This window comes from Stegostoma tigrinum, chromosome 15 (genome assembly GCF_030684315.1).
Source record: "Stegostoma tigrinum isolate sSteTig4 chromosome 15, sSteTig4.hap1, whole genome shotgun sequence".
Taxonomy (NCBI): Eukaryota; Metazoa; Chordata; class Chondrichthyes; order Orectolobiformes; family Stegostomatidae; genus Stegostoma; species Stegostoma tigrinum.
The window spans coordinates 43,494,954-43,512,813 of NC_081368.1; the positions used below are offsets into that span (position 1 = coordinate 43,494,954).

General features: G+C 40.4%; 1 protein-coding gene across 3 annotated transcripts in view; it reads left to right on the top strand.

Moving 5' to 3' along the window:
• The window catches only part of LOC125459065 (probable E3 ubiquitin-protein ligase MID2), a 227,474-nt gene extending 214,456 nt beyond the window's left edge, over window positions 1-13,018 (top strand). For all 3 annotated transcript variants that reach the window (XM_048544993.2, XM_048544995.2, XM_048544994.2), the window contains exons 9-10: window positions 6,479-6,686; window positions 9,124-13,018. In XM_048544993.2, the coding sequence (XP_048400950.1) occupies window positions 6,479-6,686; window positions 9,124-9,541 (626 nt within the window). In that variant the 3' untranslated portion in view covers window positions 9,542-13,018. The remainder of the gene's footprint in view (window positions 1-6,478; window positions 6,687-9,123) is intronic.
• The last annotated feature ends 4,842 nt before the right edge of the window (window positions 13,019-17,860 follow it).

Consider the following 17,860-nt stretch of genomic DNA (forward strand, 5'->3'; position numbering starts at 1 on the left):
CAGATTTATTGCATTACAGTCGCACACAAAGGGATTTTATATTAATAGACTATTCCATGTGCAGCCACAAGAAAATGAAAACTCTCAGCAAATGTTTCTCATCAGGACCTTGTATAACAAGATTCAAAGAAAAGAAAAGTTCACCTGCACATCTGCCAATGTGGTATACTGCATCCACTGTACCCGGTGCAGCTTCCTCTACATTGGGGAAACCAAGCGGAGGCTTGGAGACCGCTTTGCAGAACACCTCCGCTCAGTTCGCAACAAACAACTGCACCTCCCAGTCGCAAACCATTTCCACTCCCCCTCCCATTCTCTAGATGACATGTCCATCATGGGCCTCCTGCACTGCCGCAATGATGCCACCCGAAGGTTGCAGGAACAGCAACTCATATTCCGCCTGGGAACCCTGCAGCCTAATGGTATCAATGTGGACTTCACCAGCTTCAAAATCTCCCCTTCCCCTACTGCATCCCTAAACCAGCCCAGTTCGTCCCCTCCCCCCACTGCACCACACAACCAGCCCAGCTCTTTCCCCCCCCCCCCCACCCACTGCATCCCAAAACCAGTCCAACCTGTCTCTGCCTCCCTAACCTGTTCTTCCTCTCACCCATCCCTTCTTCCCACCCCAAGCCGCACCTCCATTTCCTACCTACTAACCTCATCCCACCTCCTTGACCTGTCCGTCTTGCCAGGACTGACCTATCCCCTCCCTACCTCCCCACCTATACTCTCCTCTCCACCTATCTTCTTTTCTCTCCATCTTCGTTCTGCCTCCCTCCTCTCCCTATTTATTCCAGTTCCCTCTCCCCATCCTCCTCTCTGATGAAGGGTCTAGGCCCGAAACGTCAGCTTTTGTGCTCCTGAGATGCTGCTTGGCCTGCTGTGTTCATCCAGCCTCACATTTTATTATCTTGGAATTCTCCAGCATCTGCAGTTCCCATTATCAAAGAAAAGTAAACTGTTATGTTTGTCTACTCCCATTTGAAAAGTCTCCTCACAGTGAATTTAGTGATGCCTTTGATTACTTCATTCAGGAACTTTTGCATTAGTGTTTACAATTTGGGTCAAATTTCAGTATACAAAAAAGTACAGCAGAAAAAGACCTTTCGTCCATGAGGCAAAAATGAGTGAAATCCAACAGTGTGCGGGGAATGAATTTAATCACCCAGATTAAATGATTACACTGAAACACTTTTGAACCATGCGTAGATAATGACGAGTCTTCCTTGTTGCTTAAAGCAATGTTTTTTTAAATAGAAAAAGATTGGAAATTCTTTTTGTTTCCATTTTCCTCTCTTTTGAAGAAGTTACTGGTGACTCAGTACTCATCATATGCAAGTATGTGCCAGCTGTTTGATCTTGAGGAGACGTTATAATCTAAACCAATTCTGTACTTACCTGATTGCTAAATGTCACATATTCCTAAGACATCCACTTAGCATGTAGTAGAAATAGGTATCAGGGTTTATTTGTCTTTAGTCAAGGTCATGGAGGCCAATTTCTGCATCTCAATTTATGCTACAGCTGAAACTAAATAATTACAGCTCAAAAGAAGGATCAAACCTTGGACACATTGATTTGTGTGTAACTAGATAATACATTGGAAAGTGTTAATAACCATTTGGGTGTTAAAGAAGTTTAAGTGGCTGTATAAATACTCATTTAGAATGTAAACTACATTCTACATTTAGAAAATAAATGGTTCCGAGTTCAGGAATGTGTAAATTTTAATCCCTGATCAATGCCGAATTAAAAATGATTTTAGACAGGGTGCTATAATTTGAATCCATGTCCATTAATTTGAGCTGGTGAGAAGTAGAGTTCTGTATTTAATGAATCTCAAACTTAAGGGCACCTACAAAACAACTTGCATCTTTATTGGTGCCATGATAAGAAAATAAAATCACAAATTGCTTCACAGCCAATGTAGCACTTTTGAAAGGCAGTCACTGATGTAAACGTAGAACTGTTTCAGCTGTCATGCTGTTTGTATTCAAATTACCGGGTGACACTTGACGCTTGGGGTAACAAAGGAAAGTAAGTTGCTTGGACTAGAAGGTTTTCATGCAAGTTGACCCATGCTGCTGGAGGTACTCACTACAATGCTGAAGGTGTATTATACTGGCAGAAGTGCCATTTTCAGATGGATCAAATAAACAGACTGCTCTCTCTGGATGTGAAAGATCCCTTAGTATCACTTGAAGATGGTTGAAGGGATTGTGGGTATTGCCATGACGTCTGGGTCAAAACCTGTCACTCAACAAGATACTCGAAACAGATTAAAAACCAAAAGAACTGTGGATGCTGTAAATCAGGAACATTCCTGAGAAACATTCCTCAGAACTCAGGTCAATGGACCCGAAACGTTAACTCTGTTTTTTTTTCCCTTCAAAGATGCTGCCAGACCTGCTGAGCTTTTCCAGCACCTTTGTTTTTGCTCCTGTAAACAGATTACCTGGTTACGTGTTTCTTTGCAATATTTGAGACCTTACTGAATGGAGTGTGGTGAAGGCCAGTTTAATTGTAACAAAGTTTAAAAGGGAATTAGGCTTTTATGTGGAAAGGTGTAACATTGAGAGCTATGGGACAAGATGGGAGAATAGCCCTGCACTGGATGAAATACTTTTGCAGAGAAGCCATTTGGGGATAACCAGTATGTTCCTCAGGCCATCTAAATATGTCACAACATTGTTCCTCTTTTTTATTGTATTAAACTTGGTATTGTAAGAAAAACTCATCATGAGATACTTGACCATTAAATTTAAAAAGACAAAGGATATGGATGATACAGGATGTGAAGAAATAGATAGCAACATCCTGAAAAATGTCTGTATTAAAGAGGAGGCGGTGCTGGACATCTTAAAATACATGAACAAAGGAAAAAAAAAACAAAAAAAAAATTACAGCACAGGAACAGGCCCTTCGGCCCTCCAAGCCTGTGCCGATCAAGATCCTCTGTCTAACTTGTCATCTATTTTCTAACGGTCTGTGTCCATTTGCTCCCTGCCCATCCGTGTCCCTGCCCAAATATATCTTAAAAGACGCTAACGTGCCTGTGTCTACCACCTCTGCTGGCAACGCGTTACAGGCACCCACCACCCTCTGTGTAAAGAACTTTCCACGCATATCTCCCTTAAACTTTCTTCCTCTCACTTTGAACTCATGACCCCTAGTAATTGAGTCCCCCACTCTGGGGGGGAAAAAGCTTTTTGCTATCCACCCTGTCTATACCCCTCATGATTTTGCATGAAGGTGGATAAATCCCTAGCACATGATCAGATGTACCCTAGAACTCTGTGGGAAGCTAAGGAAGTGATTGCTGGGCTCCTTGCTGAGATATTTGTATCATCGATAGTCACAGGTGAGGTGCTGAAAGACTGGAGGTTGGCTAAAGTGCTTCCACTATTTATGAAAAGTGGTAAGGAATAGCCAGGGAACTGCAGACCAGTGAGCCTGACATGGGTGGTGGGCAGGTTGCTGGAGGGAATCCTGAGGGACAGGATTTACATGTGTTTGGAAAGGAAAGGACTGATTAGGGATAGTCAACGTGGCTTTGTGTGTAGGAAATTGTGTCTCACTAACTTAATGGAGTTTTTTTTGAAGAAATAACAAAGAGGAGTGATGTGGGCAGAGTGGTGGATGTGATCTATATAGACTTCAGTAAGATGTTCAACAAGCTTCTTCATGTTAAACTAGTTAGCAAGGTTAGATCACATGGAATACAGGGAGAACTTGCCATTTGGATACAGAACTGGCTCAAAGGTAGAAGACAGATGGTGGTGGTGGGGGGTTGCTTTTCAGACTAGAGGCCTGTGACCAGTGGTGTGCCACAAGAATCAGTGCTGGGTCCACTACTTCATTTATCTACATGATTTGAATGTGAACATAGTTAAGGTTAGTAAGTTTGCAGATGACACCAAAATCGATGGTATAGAGGACAGCGAAGAAGTTTACCTCTGAGTACAATGGGATCTTGATCAGATGGCCAATGGGCCCAGGGGTAGCAGGTGGAGTTAATTAGATAAATGTGAGGAGCTGTATTTTGGAAAGGCAAATCAGGGCAGGACGTATACACCTAATGGTAAGGTCCTGGGGAATTTTGCTAAACAAAGAAACCTTGCAGTGCAGGTTCTTAGTTCCTTGAAAGTGGAATTGCATGGAGATGGGATAAGAACAAAGAAACCTACAGCACAGGAACAGGCCCTTTAGCCCTCCAAGCCTGCGCCGATCAAGATCCTCTGACTAACCTGTCATCTATTTTCTAACGGTCTGTGTCCATTTGCTCTCTGCCCATCCATGTACCTGTCCAATTATATCTTAAAAGACGCTAACGTGTCTGTATCTATCACCTCCACTGGCAACACGTTCCAGGCATCCACCACCCTCTGTGTAAAGAACTTTCCACGCATATCTCCCTTAAACGTTCCTCCTTTCACTTTGAACTCATGACCCCTAGTAATTGAGTCCCCCACTCTGTGGGGGAAAAGCTTTTTGCTATCCACCCTGTCTATACCCCTCATGATAGTCAAGAAGGCATTTGGTATAGTGGACAACACATTGAGTACAGGAATTGGAGGTCATGTTGCGACTCTGCAGGACATTGGTTAGGCTACTTTTGGAATACTGTGTGTAATTCTGGTCTCCCTGATAAGGGAAGGATGTTGTGAAACTTAAAATGGTTCAGAAAGGATTTTCAAGGGCATTTCCAGGGTGGGAGGGTTTAAGCTATAGAGAGAGGCTGAATAGGCTGGGGCTATTTTTCCTACAGCATCAAAGGATGAAGGGTGACCTTATAGAGGTTTGTAAAGCCTTGAGGAACATGTGTACGGTAAATAGACAAGGCTTTATTCCCTGGGGTGGGTAGTTAAAAACTAGAGGGCATGGGTTTAAGGTGAGGGGGCAAGATTTAAAAGGGACCTAAGGGGCAACTTTTTCATGACAGTGGTGTGTGTATGGAATGAGCTGCCAGAGGAGGAAGTAGTAGATGCTGGTGGATACAATTACAACATTTAAAAAACATCTGGATGGCTATATGAGTAGGAAGGGTTTAGAGCTATTTGGGCCAAATGCTGGCAAATGATTTATCTAGGATCTATGATCAGCATAGACGAGTTGGAGCGAAGGGTCTATTTCCATGTTGTACATTCCTATAACTCTACGACTGTATAACTGTAAATCTATCACAGTTTATCTTTGTCTCAATTTTGAGTAAATCAAATTACATCCATTTTCAAGAGCAAACCAGTTTATCATCAAAGTAAATTAATTATAATAATAGATATAATGGGAACTGCAGATGCTGGAGAATCCGAGATAACCAAGTGTGAAACTGGATGAACACAGCAGGCCAAGCAGTATCTCAGGAGCACAAAAGCTGACGTTTCGGGCCTAGATCCCCCCTCTTCCCCCCCCCCCCCCCCCCCCCCCCAAACTCTGATGAAGGGTCTAGGCCCGAAACATCAGCTTTTGTGCTCCTGAGATGCTGCTTGGCCTGCTGTGTTCATCTAGCTTCACACTTAATTATAGTAATGTAGACTTAGCGAAAAATAATTCTTAAGACCTTCTTTTGGTCTTGCCCAGCCTTCCCCAAAACCACCCCCGCCCCCATTCTCAACTCCAATTTCATCTACAATACAGAAGAAATATTACATGATAAGAGAGAGCTTGGATAGTATTAAACAGTATAAATAATAGAAGAATGAAACAGCAAGAGCAAGATAACAAACAACAATTTACTTTGTCCACTCAGGTACATCCCAAATTAATAGGGTAAAGAACTTAAATCACGAGGGAACAAAGAAATGTAAGACTAAGTCAACCGAGCAGAAGGACAGTCAGGGGTGTTTGTCCCAAGTACATCTTTACAACAGGGCATGGAGTAGTAGGAATAAATTCAATGAATTACAGGCACAATTGCAACACAGGTCCATCCCGGTTTTCAGTTCGCGGCCATGACTCCATATCTCCGTACACTTCCCAGAGATTATTAAATCAATTGCTAATTTCGACACTGAAGTAAGTGTATTTTTGTTCATCAAACTTATCAAATGATATGTAACTAACATGAGTTGATTAGGTCAGAGGCAGACCAGCATGATCTCAAAGTGGCACAACGGATTTATTCCTGTTCCTGTGTTTTTGAGGAATGGGAATTATTGATGAAAAGTAATTAGAAAATGAATAACATAGGAATTCAATCTTTCTTTAGTCGTATTTAACTAAAAATTTTTGGAAATCCAGTTGCTATTGTCAATAAAGGTTGGTTTGAAATATCCTACTACTTCAAAAAGTGATATAACTATCATTAGTGATGATTTTTAAATCCTATCAATAGATTATAAATAAATTGTAAGTATCAGTCAAAATCAAGGTAATGTTAGCTGAGAGGAAATGTAGCATTCATGGGAACTATGTTTGTTGGTTTGTTTGTTTATTTATTTAAATTTGCATTTTTTTTGTTCTTTCTCTTTTCCAGGCCAGCCATTCAAACTAGATCCCAAAACAGCTCACAAGAAGTTAAAGCTTTCCAATGATGGCCTGGCTATGGAACGGGATGAGAATTCTATGAAGAAAAGCCATACACCTGAGCGGTTTAGCAGCCAAGGGAGCTATGGAGCACTGGGGAATGTATACATCGACAGTGGCTGCCATTACTGGGAAGTTCTCCTTGGTGGATGCACATGGTATACAGTTTTAAATGAATAACAGCAAACATTACTAGCCGTGTCTGTTTTATAAACCAGAGTTAGAGTTTTAAAGAATGATAGCTTGAAATTTTTGATAAACTTACCTCCCAACGCTCATTCCTTTGCGGTTTCTTTTAAGAAAGCAACTTGTACTATAGTAGCTTAAGCACCTCTCCATGATCTTAACCAGATAGCAGTTTGTCATGTTATATGAACAATGAGTGTCAGCACCCAAGCAAGACCTGGCACTCATCTGCAAACTTTCATTAAAAGCTATTCTATGAGCAATTAAGCTTGCCCAAAATGGCCAGTTCCAGTGGGCTTGCAAACTGAATAGGCTTAGTTAGCTCTGTATATTGTTGTTGCCTTTATGTGATGCACTGATCTATTAAGCCATGAACAATCTTCCTTTGATTTATTTTCTCCATCTGACAATCTTAAGAAATATTTAAACAGGAAAAAGCAATTATACTATGATGAAGAAATTTACACTTTACCATCATTAATGGAAATATAAGGGCTATTTGATTTAATTTAATATTGTCACATGTACTGAGATACAATGAATTATATTGTTTTGCATGCTAACCAGACAAATCACTCCTGATATAAGTATGTCAGGGTAATAGAACAGAATGCAGAATACAGTGTTACAGCTACAGAGAAGGTGCAGAGAAAAATCAGTTCTAAAATGTGAGGTCTATTTATAAATCTGATAACAGTGGAGAAGATGCTGCTCTTAAATTTGTTTATATTTAATCTATATAGTATAGGCAACATTGAGTTCAAGGTGGATGAGGGGGTTTAGTTTGGGTTAAAGTCTAAGAGATATTTTCCTATCCAAACTCCTCAAACCCCACTAAATACCCCACATCATTTTTTGATTCAGACTGAAGCATGAAGCTAATACAACTCAAAGATCTAGGTTAGATATTAATGTGAATGTGATCTTCATTGTCATTCAGTTTTTCAACTTTAACTTTCGCAGGGTAGGCAACAGCAATTTTGTTTTAAAGAAAATTGAAAATGAACAACTTTACTAAAAGCTTTTATATAAATGACGTGACGTTGTTGGGTGAGTTGGTTCTGTACAGAGTTTGTACTGGGTGAGTGGACATGATGGCTATGACAGGCTTTGGAAGTAGGTGCATTGGCAAAAGTGGACAATGGGGGATATAAGGAGCCATGGGGCATGGGCTGACATGGAGCAGGCATGAGAATGTTGCAAGGTGAAAAGTTGTCGATCGTGAGGATCACAATGCTCTGTTCGGTTTTATTTCTTTCATTATACATAAGCAGTCTTCTTAACCAGCTCACCTCCACATTCAGCTTCCCTTGTTGATGATTCCAAATGCTTTCTGGGAAGATCTGACTCCTGTGATAGGAGAAGACATTAGGAAAGCGCAAATGTCACTAGACAATGATCCAGAGCCCAAGCTAATGCTTTCGGTCATAGGTTCAAATCCCACTACAGTGAGCGTTACTTAAACTCAAATGACTGAAAATCTGGAATTGAGAGCTAGTCTCAATCATAGTGACCAGAGAATTGACATTGATAGTCATAAAGACATAATGTTCTTTAGGGAAGGCAATCTGGTCTGATAGATACGTAGTAGCATGATTGACTGTTACTGACACCTGATATGACCCAGCAAACCAACCTGCTTAAGGGTACTTAGGGATAATGAATAAATGCTAGTCTTGCTAGTGATACCCACATCCCATGGAAAAGCTTTTCAAAAAACACCACCAGCTTCAGCTGACCCACCTCCAATGGCCATAATTGTAGTAACATCTTCACCGAACACATTTCGCAATTGAATCACTTTTTGTAAAATTTTGATAAAGTCAAGGTCTTTTTCCTAGGTGGGGGAGTCTAAGAACTGGAGGGCATAGCTCTCAGTTGAGAGGGAAAAGATTTTAAAAGGACCCAAAGGGTAACTTTTTCATGCAGAGGATGTTGCATGTATTGAATGAGCTGCTAAAGGAAGTGGTGGAGGTGGGTACAATTGCATCATTTAGAAGGCATCTGGATGGGTGGGGATAAGGACCAAATGCTGGAAAATGGGACTAAGTCAGATTGAGATGTCTGGTCAGCGTGGACAATTTGGACTGAAAAGTCTGTTTCCATGCTGTACAACTCTATGACTGTTTGTTTTAGCTAGTATGGAAATTTCAATTCTATTAAACTTTTTTTACATAACAGTGAAAGAAATTTCATAGAACAAATGACCTGTTGCTGATAAGACAGTGTGATTTCAACTGACTAAAGACTCTAAGTTACTAATTTTATGTTCCAATGTAAGATGGCCTCTTTAAACTTTCTAATCAATTCTTCCACAATTCCTTAAGATTAAAAATGCCAAACTCTTTCAATTTAATGATCAACTATTAGGAATGCAACACAAATTTTAATTTTGTTTCTATTCTTCAGGTATTCTATTGGCATTTCATATAAATCAGCCCCAAAGAATGAGTGGAATGGAAAGAATTCGTCATCCTGGGTATTCTCTCGCTGCAATAACACATTTGCTGTCAGACACAGTGGCAAAGAGATGTCAGTGGATGCTAGCCATCAGCTGCGAAGACTTGGTGTCCTTCTCGATTACGATGGTAACACGCTGTCATTCTATGATGCCATGAACGTGCATCATCTGCACACATTTGACATTTCTTTTGCTCTACCTGTGTGCCCCACATTCACAATCTGGAACAAATCATTAATGATTCTGTCAGGCCTCCCTGTCCCGGACCCTTTAGACTGCTTGGAGCAGCAGCAGGAATGCATTTGTAGACCCCAGGAATCTCCTTACACATCAGGGATAAAAGTCAAAGGCCAGGCTGAAATGTAACTCTGACCCATCCACTATTCCCCTACACCCCAAAAAAACATGCATTATTCCAGGTAGTGCTGGACTACGCATTGTGCCCCCTCAAGGTAGCACAAGAGCTGCCTTAGACAGATTGACTACTATCATATTGAATTTATAAATTATTTATGATAATTATGTTCACAATTTATCATTGGAGAGAGATTGTATTCCAGAAAATGCACTTTCAAGACATGTTTTTAGCTTATGGAAAGTTGTTTTTAATATGTCAAAACTGGAAGAAGATAATTTTATTAGATCTGAAGATTTGGCTTCAGTTTCTAGAAGCTCGTGTATTGTACACTAGGCACACCTAAATACTCTAATCTGAAGAAAGTTGTTATTCTTGTTTGCTGAGAGAATTATTTGCACCATGGAGGGAGAGCTTCTGACAATGAAAGGAGAATAACAGCACACTGCATGCGACAGCAGAACAGTAACCATAAAGAAATAATCTCCTGTTGCTGTTAAATGACGAAAAAGGTGTGCAGGCAACAGAAACAGCAAGCATGTTTAGACAGTGCCTCGAAGAAGAACCGTATTCTATCAAGAAATTTGTCCTGATGTATTTCATGGGTTAATTATATTGTCATCTTTGTTATTGTTTGTGGATGAAAAGAATTCCATTCAAAGCTCTGTATAAAAACAATTCTGTTGATATATAGAACTTTTAACTGGTGTGTGTAATGTAAAAAGTTAAAAATAGTATAAATATTTAATGACAAACTGGTTCCTCTTCTTCACCCATTTGAAAAGATGAATTATTTTCTTAGCTGCTGTTATTTTTGAAAATGGAAGAAATTTCACTGCAATGTAGAAATGATACCAGTTCCAAATGGAATGGAGTATATTAAAGGGTGGAGTCTATAAAATTTAGGTAGTTGTGAGATTAAAATCGACCAATCAAAATCTGTCATCCAGCTCTTCAGGCAACACAAGCAGTTTCCTACTTTACCTACTTTTGATAAATTTGCTCCTTCCTCCTTCATCCACATTCACATCACAAGGAAATACGCATTTGCATCAGGGATCCCGGAACCCATGTTCTTTAGATTCAGAATTAACTGGGGAAAACAAGATGTAGCCTCCAAATTGAATTGTTGAGGAAGCTAAGCACATATGACACCACTAAACCAGTGGACATTTCAATGTAAATACATACATATTCCAGAATCAATCAGGGATCAGGTCTCCTTAGCAAAAAGTACAAGAAATGAAACCGTATTAACAGGGGCAACAATTAGTCACTCTGCAACTAGCACTGCTGCCTCACAGCATCAGGGAGCCAGGTTAGATTCCAGACTTTGTGCAAACTCCAAACAGATGTTTGCCTATCTCGCCATTTTTGCATGGATTTCATCCATGTGCTCCAGTCTGCTCGCGCAGATGCACAGATTACGTGGATTGGCTATGCTAACATTATCTGTAGTTCCCAGGGATGTGCTGACTAGGTAGATTAGCCATGGCAAATGTTGGGGTTATGGGGAAAGTAGAGGAGGCTGAATATGGATGGGATGTTCTTTGAAGGGTTGGTGCAAACAGGCTAAATAGGCTCTTTCCACACTATGGTGATGCTATGATTATTAACATAAAATTTATTTTAAAAAATGTGACTTCAGCTCTCAACTTAACATGACATTATATTCTTAAAGCAGGTACACAGATGCTCCTATAAATGTAAAATTCTGGAGAAATAAATGTAGAAAGTGGCAGTTTAACACATGGAAATGATTTGTTGTTCAGATTTTTATATTTTGAATCTAAAAAGGTCCAATTGCAAAGTAGGGTGCAAAATCATGGCTTGCTCACAACTGCTGTCATTATACTGAAGGTACAATCTGACTATTAAAAAAAAATTCCTGCAAGAATTTGTAAAACAAAAATTGACTCTCATTTCTTAAGTTACAAGGCTGAAAACATCAGGAATTTCTATTTAACTTCACCCCACATTGATAGAATGGAAAGTTAGTGAACGTGGCCTCGATTTTCGGGGATTTGGGATGACGTGGGGAGCGCTTTAATAACGTGGGTGAGTCCTGATTTGGAAGCTTCCAGCCCTGTTCCCAGAGTTTCAGATTTTTGAGAGTACCTTTAAAGGCCCCTAGTTCAGGTCACAAGGCTACACCCTACACTCCTGACTTAGCTGGCTCTTCTTTACAAATTAGCATGGCCTAAACATCTGCAATTTTCAGAGTTGCACCAGACTTTTAAAGGGTCATGCCCACATTAAGCCCCTTCTCTTATCAGAGCCCTGGCAATGGAGATGTAAAGGTACTAATTACTAGGTCCCTTCGGGGCCTGGGCTTAGGCAGTCCTGCCCCCTCTTCCAAGTGGTGACCAATCAGAGCAAGGCCACAGATATTTGAGAAAGGAATAGAATCTGAGGGGCCAGTAGTACCCAAATGTTTGTTTAGTTTGGGGACAGGGGTGTGTATAAGGTGCTTGAAAGCAGGAGAAGCAATCATGCTTAATCTTTTTTGTCCCTCCCACTATGTCAGGTGCTGCCCCCTCCCACTCTGTTTAGTCATGTCCCTCTGCTCACCCCCCGGCTCTTCATACCTGACTCAGACCCTCAAAACACCTAATTGTAACTTATTGTCCCTATGCCAGGTTATGTTCCTCCATCCACTGTAAATGGCCCTTACATACCTGCCTACACCAAAAAAAACATATCACCAAGTGCAGCACCCATCTCCCTGTGGCTTTTCATGACCCCAGGCCTATTGACCCACTGTACACTGCATAGAATCAATGAACTCCATAATGCCAATAGGATATTTGAGAAAAACTTTAAGAAAGTCATCATGAATAATTTACTGCTATGTTCAAAATTTCCATTTTACTACAGGCCAATAAAAGTATCATTCATCTATTTAGCTTTAAAGTATCAATAACAGAAACTGTAAGCAATTGAAACCTCTTAATCTTGTGGAAATAAACATTGTGCAATTGAAAGCAGAAATCAGACAGTCAAACCTGTCAAGCAATGGTTTCCCTGGCCCAGGTTTTTCAACAAGCTTGTGGATATCTAGGCTTTTGGATGGTTTGTTAAACTCCACCCCATCCAATACCAGCCATCAAAAAAAGCAAGGAAGGGAATCCATTTTTGCTCACATTAAAAAGTGAACAATGTACAGGGGAAATTGAGGGGTCGTCAAATTAACATTTAGCAATAAAATAACAGATTGCAGTCTTCTTCATTTAGGCTGTTAGAAGATGACATTTACCAAACTGCAGAAAATCTCATCTGTTCATGTGAATAACATTTTCATGCGTCTTAATTGATTTTAAATTTTAGTATTAAAAAAGTCAACATCAAAATGGCAAAGCTACAAGTTACTTTAATGCATTGGCAAAGATTTATAGCTCAGGTTGTGGATAAGGTGGACAAGCTGGCTTGTTTACATTCAGATGTTTCGTCACCATGCCAGGTGACATTGTCAGTGGAGCCTCTGATGAAGCGATGTTATTCTACTCCACTTGGAAATTATACTGTTTGGTCTGTTATGGTGATAATGTTCACAGTATAACCAGACAGTATAAATTCCAAGCAGAGTAGAATAACATCGCTTCATCGGATGCTCCACAGATGATGTCACCTAGCATGGTGACGAAACATCTGAACGTAAACAAAAACCAGCTTGGCCAACAAGTCAACAAGCTCACTACAAGTTAAAGGGTGGCTGTGGCATTTTACAAAGCTCAAAAAGATTTGTGTAGATGAATGAACCAAAATAGCCTATCTGATTTGTTGTTGATAATAAATTACAATCCAATTCTTATGAAGCTATCATTTGCTACGTTCAAGCTGAGTTTTTTGAAGCCATTATCTTGAGACTATTTCAAGTTCTGGAGGAAATGATTCATGATACCAGTAATGATCTTGGCTGAATTGCAATTATGTCCCTTTTTACTGCTATTCTGAATTCAAAAGAGCTCAGAATTAAACCTTTTTATTTACTTAGCATCTTATTTACCTCATCCTGATCCCCTTGTATCAATCCATCTCCAAGGCTAAAGTGTGCAAGTCTTTCTAAAATTGCTAGCTTAGCTGGCTGAAGGCTGGTTTGAGATGCAGTGTGATGCCAATGCATTGGTTTAATTCCTGTACCAGCTGAGGTCACCATAACAGTCTTACTTTCACTTCATCTCCCCTTGTCTGAGGCATGGTGATCCTTGGGTTAAACTCAGAGAGCAGTGTTATGGTACTCTGTGACTGTGGCTACTGTGCTACAATACACCTAAATAAGAAACGGCCTCCTCGTTCCTCAATTATCTGAATTCAATACCTTATTCAGAGCTTCACTATGAAGGTCTTTGACAAACTTTACCACTACAGAACTCAGTTTCAAGGATCTCCATCAGTGGTCTTTGAGACAGTATGTGATTTGGAGCTATTATGTGATCTATAACAGTAAGAGATGTGACAGTAATTCCATTTCTTCTGGAAAATTATTCATTTATTGTTCATCCCTAGTTTTCCTTAAGAAGATGATGGTGAGCTGCCTTACTGAACGATTGCAGTCCTTTTGGTGTAGGGATACCTGCAATGCTGTTGGGGAGGGAGTTGTACTCTGAAGCAACAGTGATTATATTTCCAAGCACAAACCTTAAAAGCTTGTGTCAAAGATCTATAGGTAAGAGAAGCATTTACGTTGGAAGGTGGGTAGAGGGGTTAGGGTGACCAGGGAGCAAGCTTACTGTGCTGTCAGATGGGTGAGGAATAATGAGTTCCACGACAGATGTGTTTGGGTTGGTCATTGTTGTGTCAAATTGATTTGGGGCATGTAGAGATCAGATGGAGGCCTGCTGGGCTCAGCAGTTGGGGTTTGAATGAGTTGATTGTCTAGTTAGAAGGGGTGTCAGATTGTCAAATCACACGAGGGATATTTCAGTCAGCTGAGGGAGACCAGTGTGAGGGTTTTGAGACAGATTGGGGACAGGAAAGGGGGATGTCAAGCCAGAGGGGGAATGCTGGGTCAAGCCAGGGGAAGTAAAAAATGTGGTTTGAGGTTCGGTGGCATACCAGTCTTGGGTCATGAGTCATGTCTGTGGTGTTTAAACTATATGACAGAGCAGTGTGTTCAATTTAACTTTTTGAAAGTGAGGTTTAGGAGATCTGCTTAGTGTGTGTATGTCATGGTAGAAGTCACATAACTATGCCACACTAGGACAGATATTTGTACATGATTGCATTTCAGTGTTTGGTTTGAGTCAGGTTCCAGTCTGGTCTGATGTGTTGTGTTGGGGCCAAGGGGAGAAGGATATATGCATCACACCGGTGGAGTATCAAAGTACATGGGTGTGCAGTGGCATTTCAGTGGTGATGCAGGAGGTCAATTTAATAGTTTCCCAGGCGTTAGAAAGGATCTACCTTCAATACCTGTCAATATTTAAGATTTTCTAGAGAATTCTAGCTACGTGGGAATTGCCGTTCCGAATTTTCAATCTCCCAGACAATTCCTATAGAGACGGTTGCATTGGAAATTCTGCATAGTCTCAACAGTCAACTTCAATCTACACTGCCTCAATGACTATCTGATCATTGTAATCTCTGGGCTATTATGTTCTTCAATGAACTTGATTCCTTCAACAAAGGTTCTGAGCTTCAGAAAATTTAAAGTATTTCAAGAAAAATATGAGAGCTGAGCGTGCAGAATCATTAGTACAACTGTAACTTCAGTGATTGTCTAATTGTTAAGTGGCTCAGAATGGAATACTTCATATGCACACATAATATTGTAACATTTTGCAATAAACTGATATTTCCAACAGATTCTATTTTCTACCAGAATGCCTACATGGGCCAAACTTAACAGAACATAAAACGGTACAGCACTGTACAGGCCCTTCATCCCACAATGTTGTGCGGACCTATTATCCTACTCTAAGGTCAAACTACCCAGCATACAGCACATTTTACTATCATCCATATGCCTATCTGAGAGTCGCTTGAATGTCTCTAAGGTATCTTACCACATGTTGTTTGGAACTTCTCAATATTTTATACTGTTTCATACTAAATGACTGCTCATAATCAGCCGCAGGACTTCATTGCAATATAATCTTGATTTTGACATTGATGCAACTGTGACTTTGAAAAGAACTGTCAACAAATCTTTAAGTAATAGTTCCTCATCCTGTATTTCACCAGCATATTGTGCATGCATGAAGACAGCAAATTAAACAAACACCTGCCAGGAACAAAAATGAGCAATTAGATTACCATCTAGTTTCCATGAATGTTTGTACTTTGTAAACACTTTGTCAGTTCTTTTACTGAAGACATTTGAAATCAAGTTGAATTCTTTGGATTTGCTGGTAGCCTGTCATATCATTGCTCTGTGAAATGGATATTAAAAGAGAAAGTTTTAATTATCTTTCTGCCTCTGTCTGTAAATTATTCAGCAGGTGCACAGTCATTATTTTGAGCCAATTAATTCCCACTTTCAGCTATCAGCCAGTGAAGGATTCACTGCTTAACAACAAGGGTACCAGAACCAACTTCAATGTCATTTGGCTGAAAAGGTGAGAAAATCATGTAATAATAATATGTCCGGTTCAGGTTATTCAGTGACCATTTCTTCATAATGGAAATCTTGTAGATGTGGTGACAATTGAGTTAATCTTTCAGCTGACAATGATGAAATAGTTTGCAGACACTCCTTATCCTAACTCCTTTATGAAGAAAGTTTACTTTGGGGAGGTAGCAGAGAACAGTTGCATTAATGTAATGTTTCATGAGAATATATTTTAACAAAAAGTCTGTTACCAGTCTCTGTGAGACAGAAGTGTGTATATATAGACAAAAATGCAGCGGAAGCATACTGATTATAAATTTAGAGTCATAGAGGTTTACAGCAAGGAATCAGGACCTTTAGCCCAACTTGTCCATGTCACCCAACTTTCACAATTAGTCTGGTCCCATTTGCCTGTGTTTGGTCCATATCCCTCTATTTTAGCCCGTGTATATACCTGTCCTGTTCTTAAATGACAATATTGTATGCCCCTCCACCAGTACTTCTGGCACCCCATTCTAGACGCTCACCACTGTCTATGGAAAACATTGTCCCTCTGGACCCTTTTGTATGTCTCCCCTCTCACCTTAAACCTATGTACTCCAGTTTTGGCTAAATTTGTACAATATATGTTGCATATATTGTGTGGCACAAGTATCACTGTGTTATGCAATAAGTCTTTGAGGCAATAAAAAATATTGGATTTTAAGGATATAAAATAACTGCACTGATTTTGTTTTTAAGAATTGCATCAAATTTGTGGGATGGAAGCAAAGCACTTGACCAACCCAACTGTGCTAGTGTTTAAGAGATAACAAGGTGTAGAGCTGGATGAACACAGCAGACCAAGCAGCATCAGAGGAGCAGGAAAGCTGATGTTTCGGGCCTAGACCCTTCTTCAGAAAAAATCTGAAGAAGGGTCTAGGTGTGAAACGTCAGCTCTCCTGCTCCTATGTTGCTGCTTGGCCTGCTGTGTTCATCCAGCTCGACACCTTGTTATCTGAGATTCTCCAGCATCTGCAGTTCCTACTATCCCTGTGCCAGTGTTTATGTTCCACATGATTCCTCACCCCAACTATTTCATTTAACCATCAGCATAACCTTCCACTTTTTGCTGCTTCAAGTATTTTCTAGCTTCCTATTAATTGCATTTAGACATCAGCTGTATCTGTACATATCAGTTTCCACATTCCAACCCCTCAATGGAGGAGCTATTCCTTACCAGTATTATTTGCACTATCTTATGCTTCTGCTTATGGCCCAGGTTTTTAATAACCCCACCAAGGGCATGCTATGGAATATTGACATGTTGGGGGACTTGCCAGCTGATTCAAGAGCTGACAAGAGACCTACACTGCCATTTCCAGGAAAGGCCCACCAAATCACAAGCTAATCAGGCAGCGCCAAGGTGATCAGCTGGTCTTTCCCTGAAATCGGGTACCCAGGGTTGAAATCTCACCTAGTGAGGGCTGCTATTCCTATCAGAGGCTGGCTGCTCTTGTGTACAACAGTATCACAAAAGAGGCTGTGGCTCTTTTGAAGGAAGTATACTACCTCTGGAATCCCAAACTGCCAAGTTTGTGGAGAATACAGGACAAACAAAAGCAATGTGGGCGGGGCCAGAATGTGGGTTTCTCACATTGGGGATCGCGGGCACAGAGTGGCAGGAGGTTGGAGACCAGGACAGAGGGCACCCGTTTCTTATTTTTCAATAAGATACTCATAGTCTTTGATGAAGGGACACCAGCTGACCCCTCCTCCCAATCCTGAGATGACATGGTAT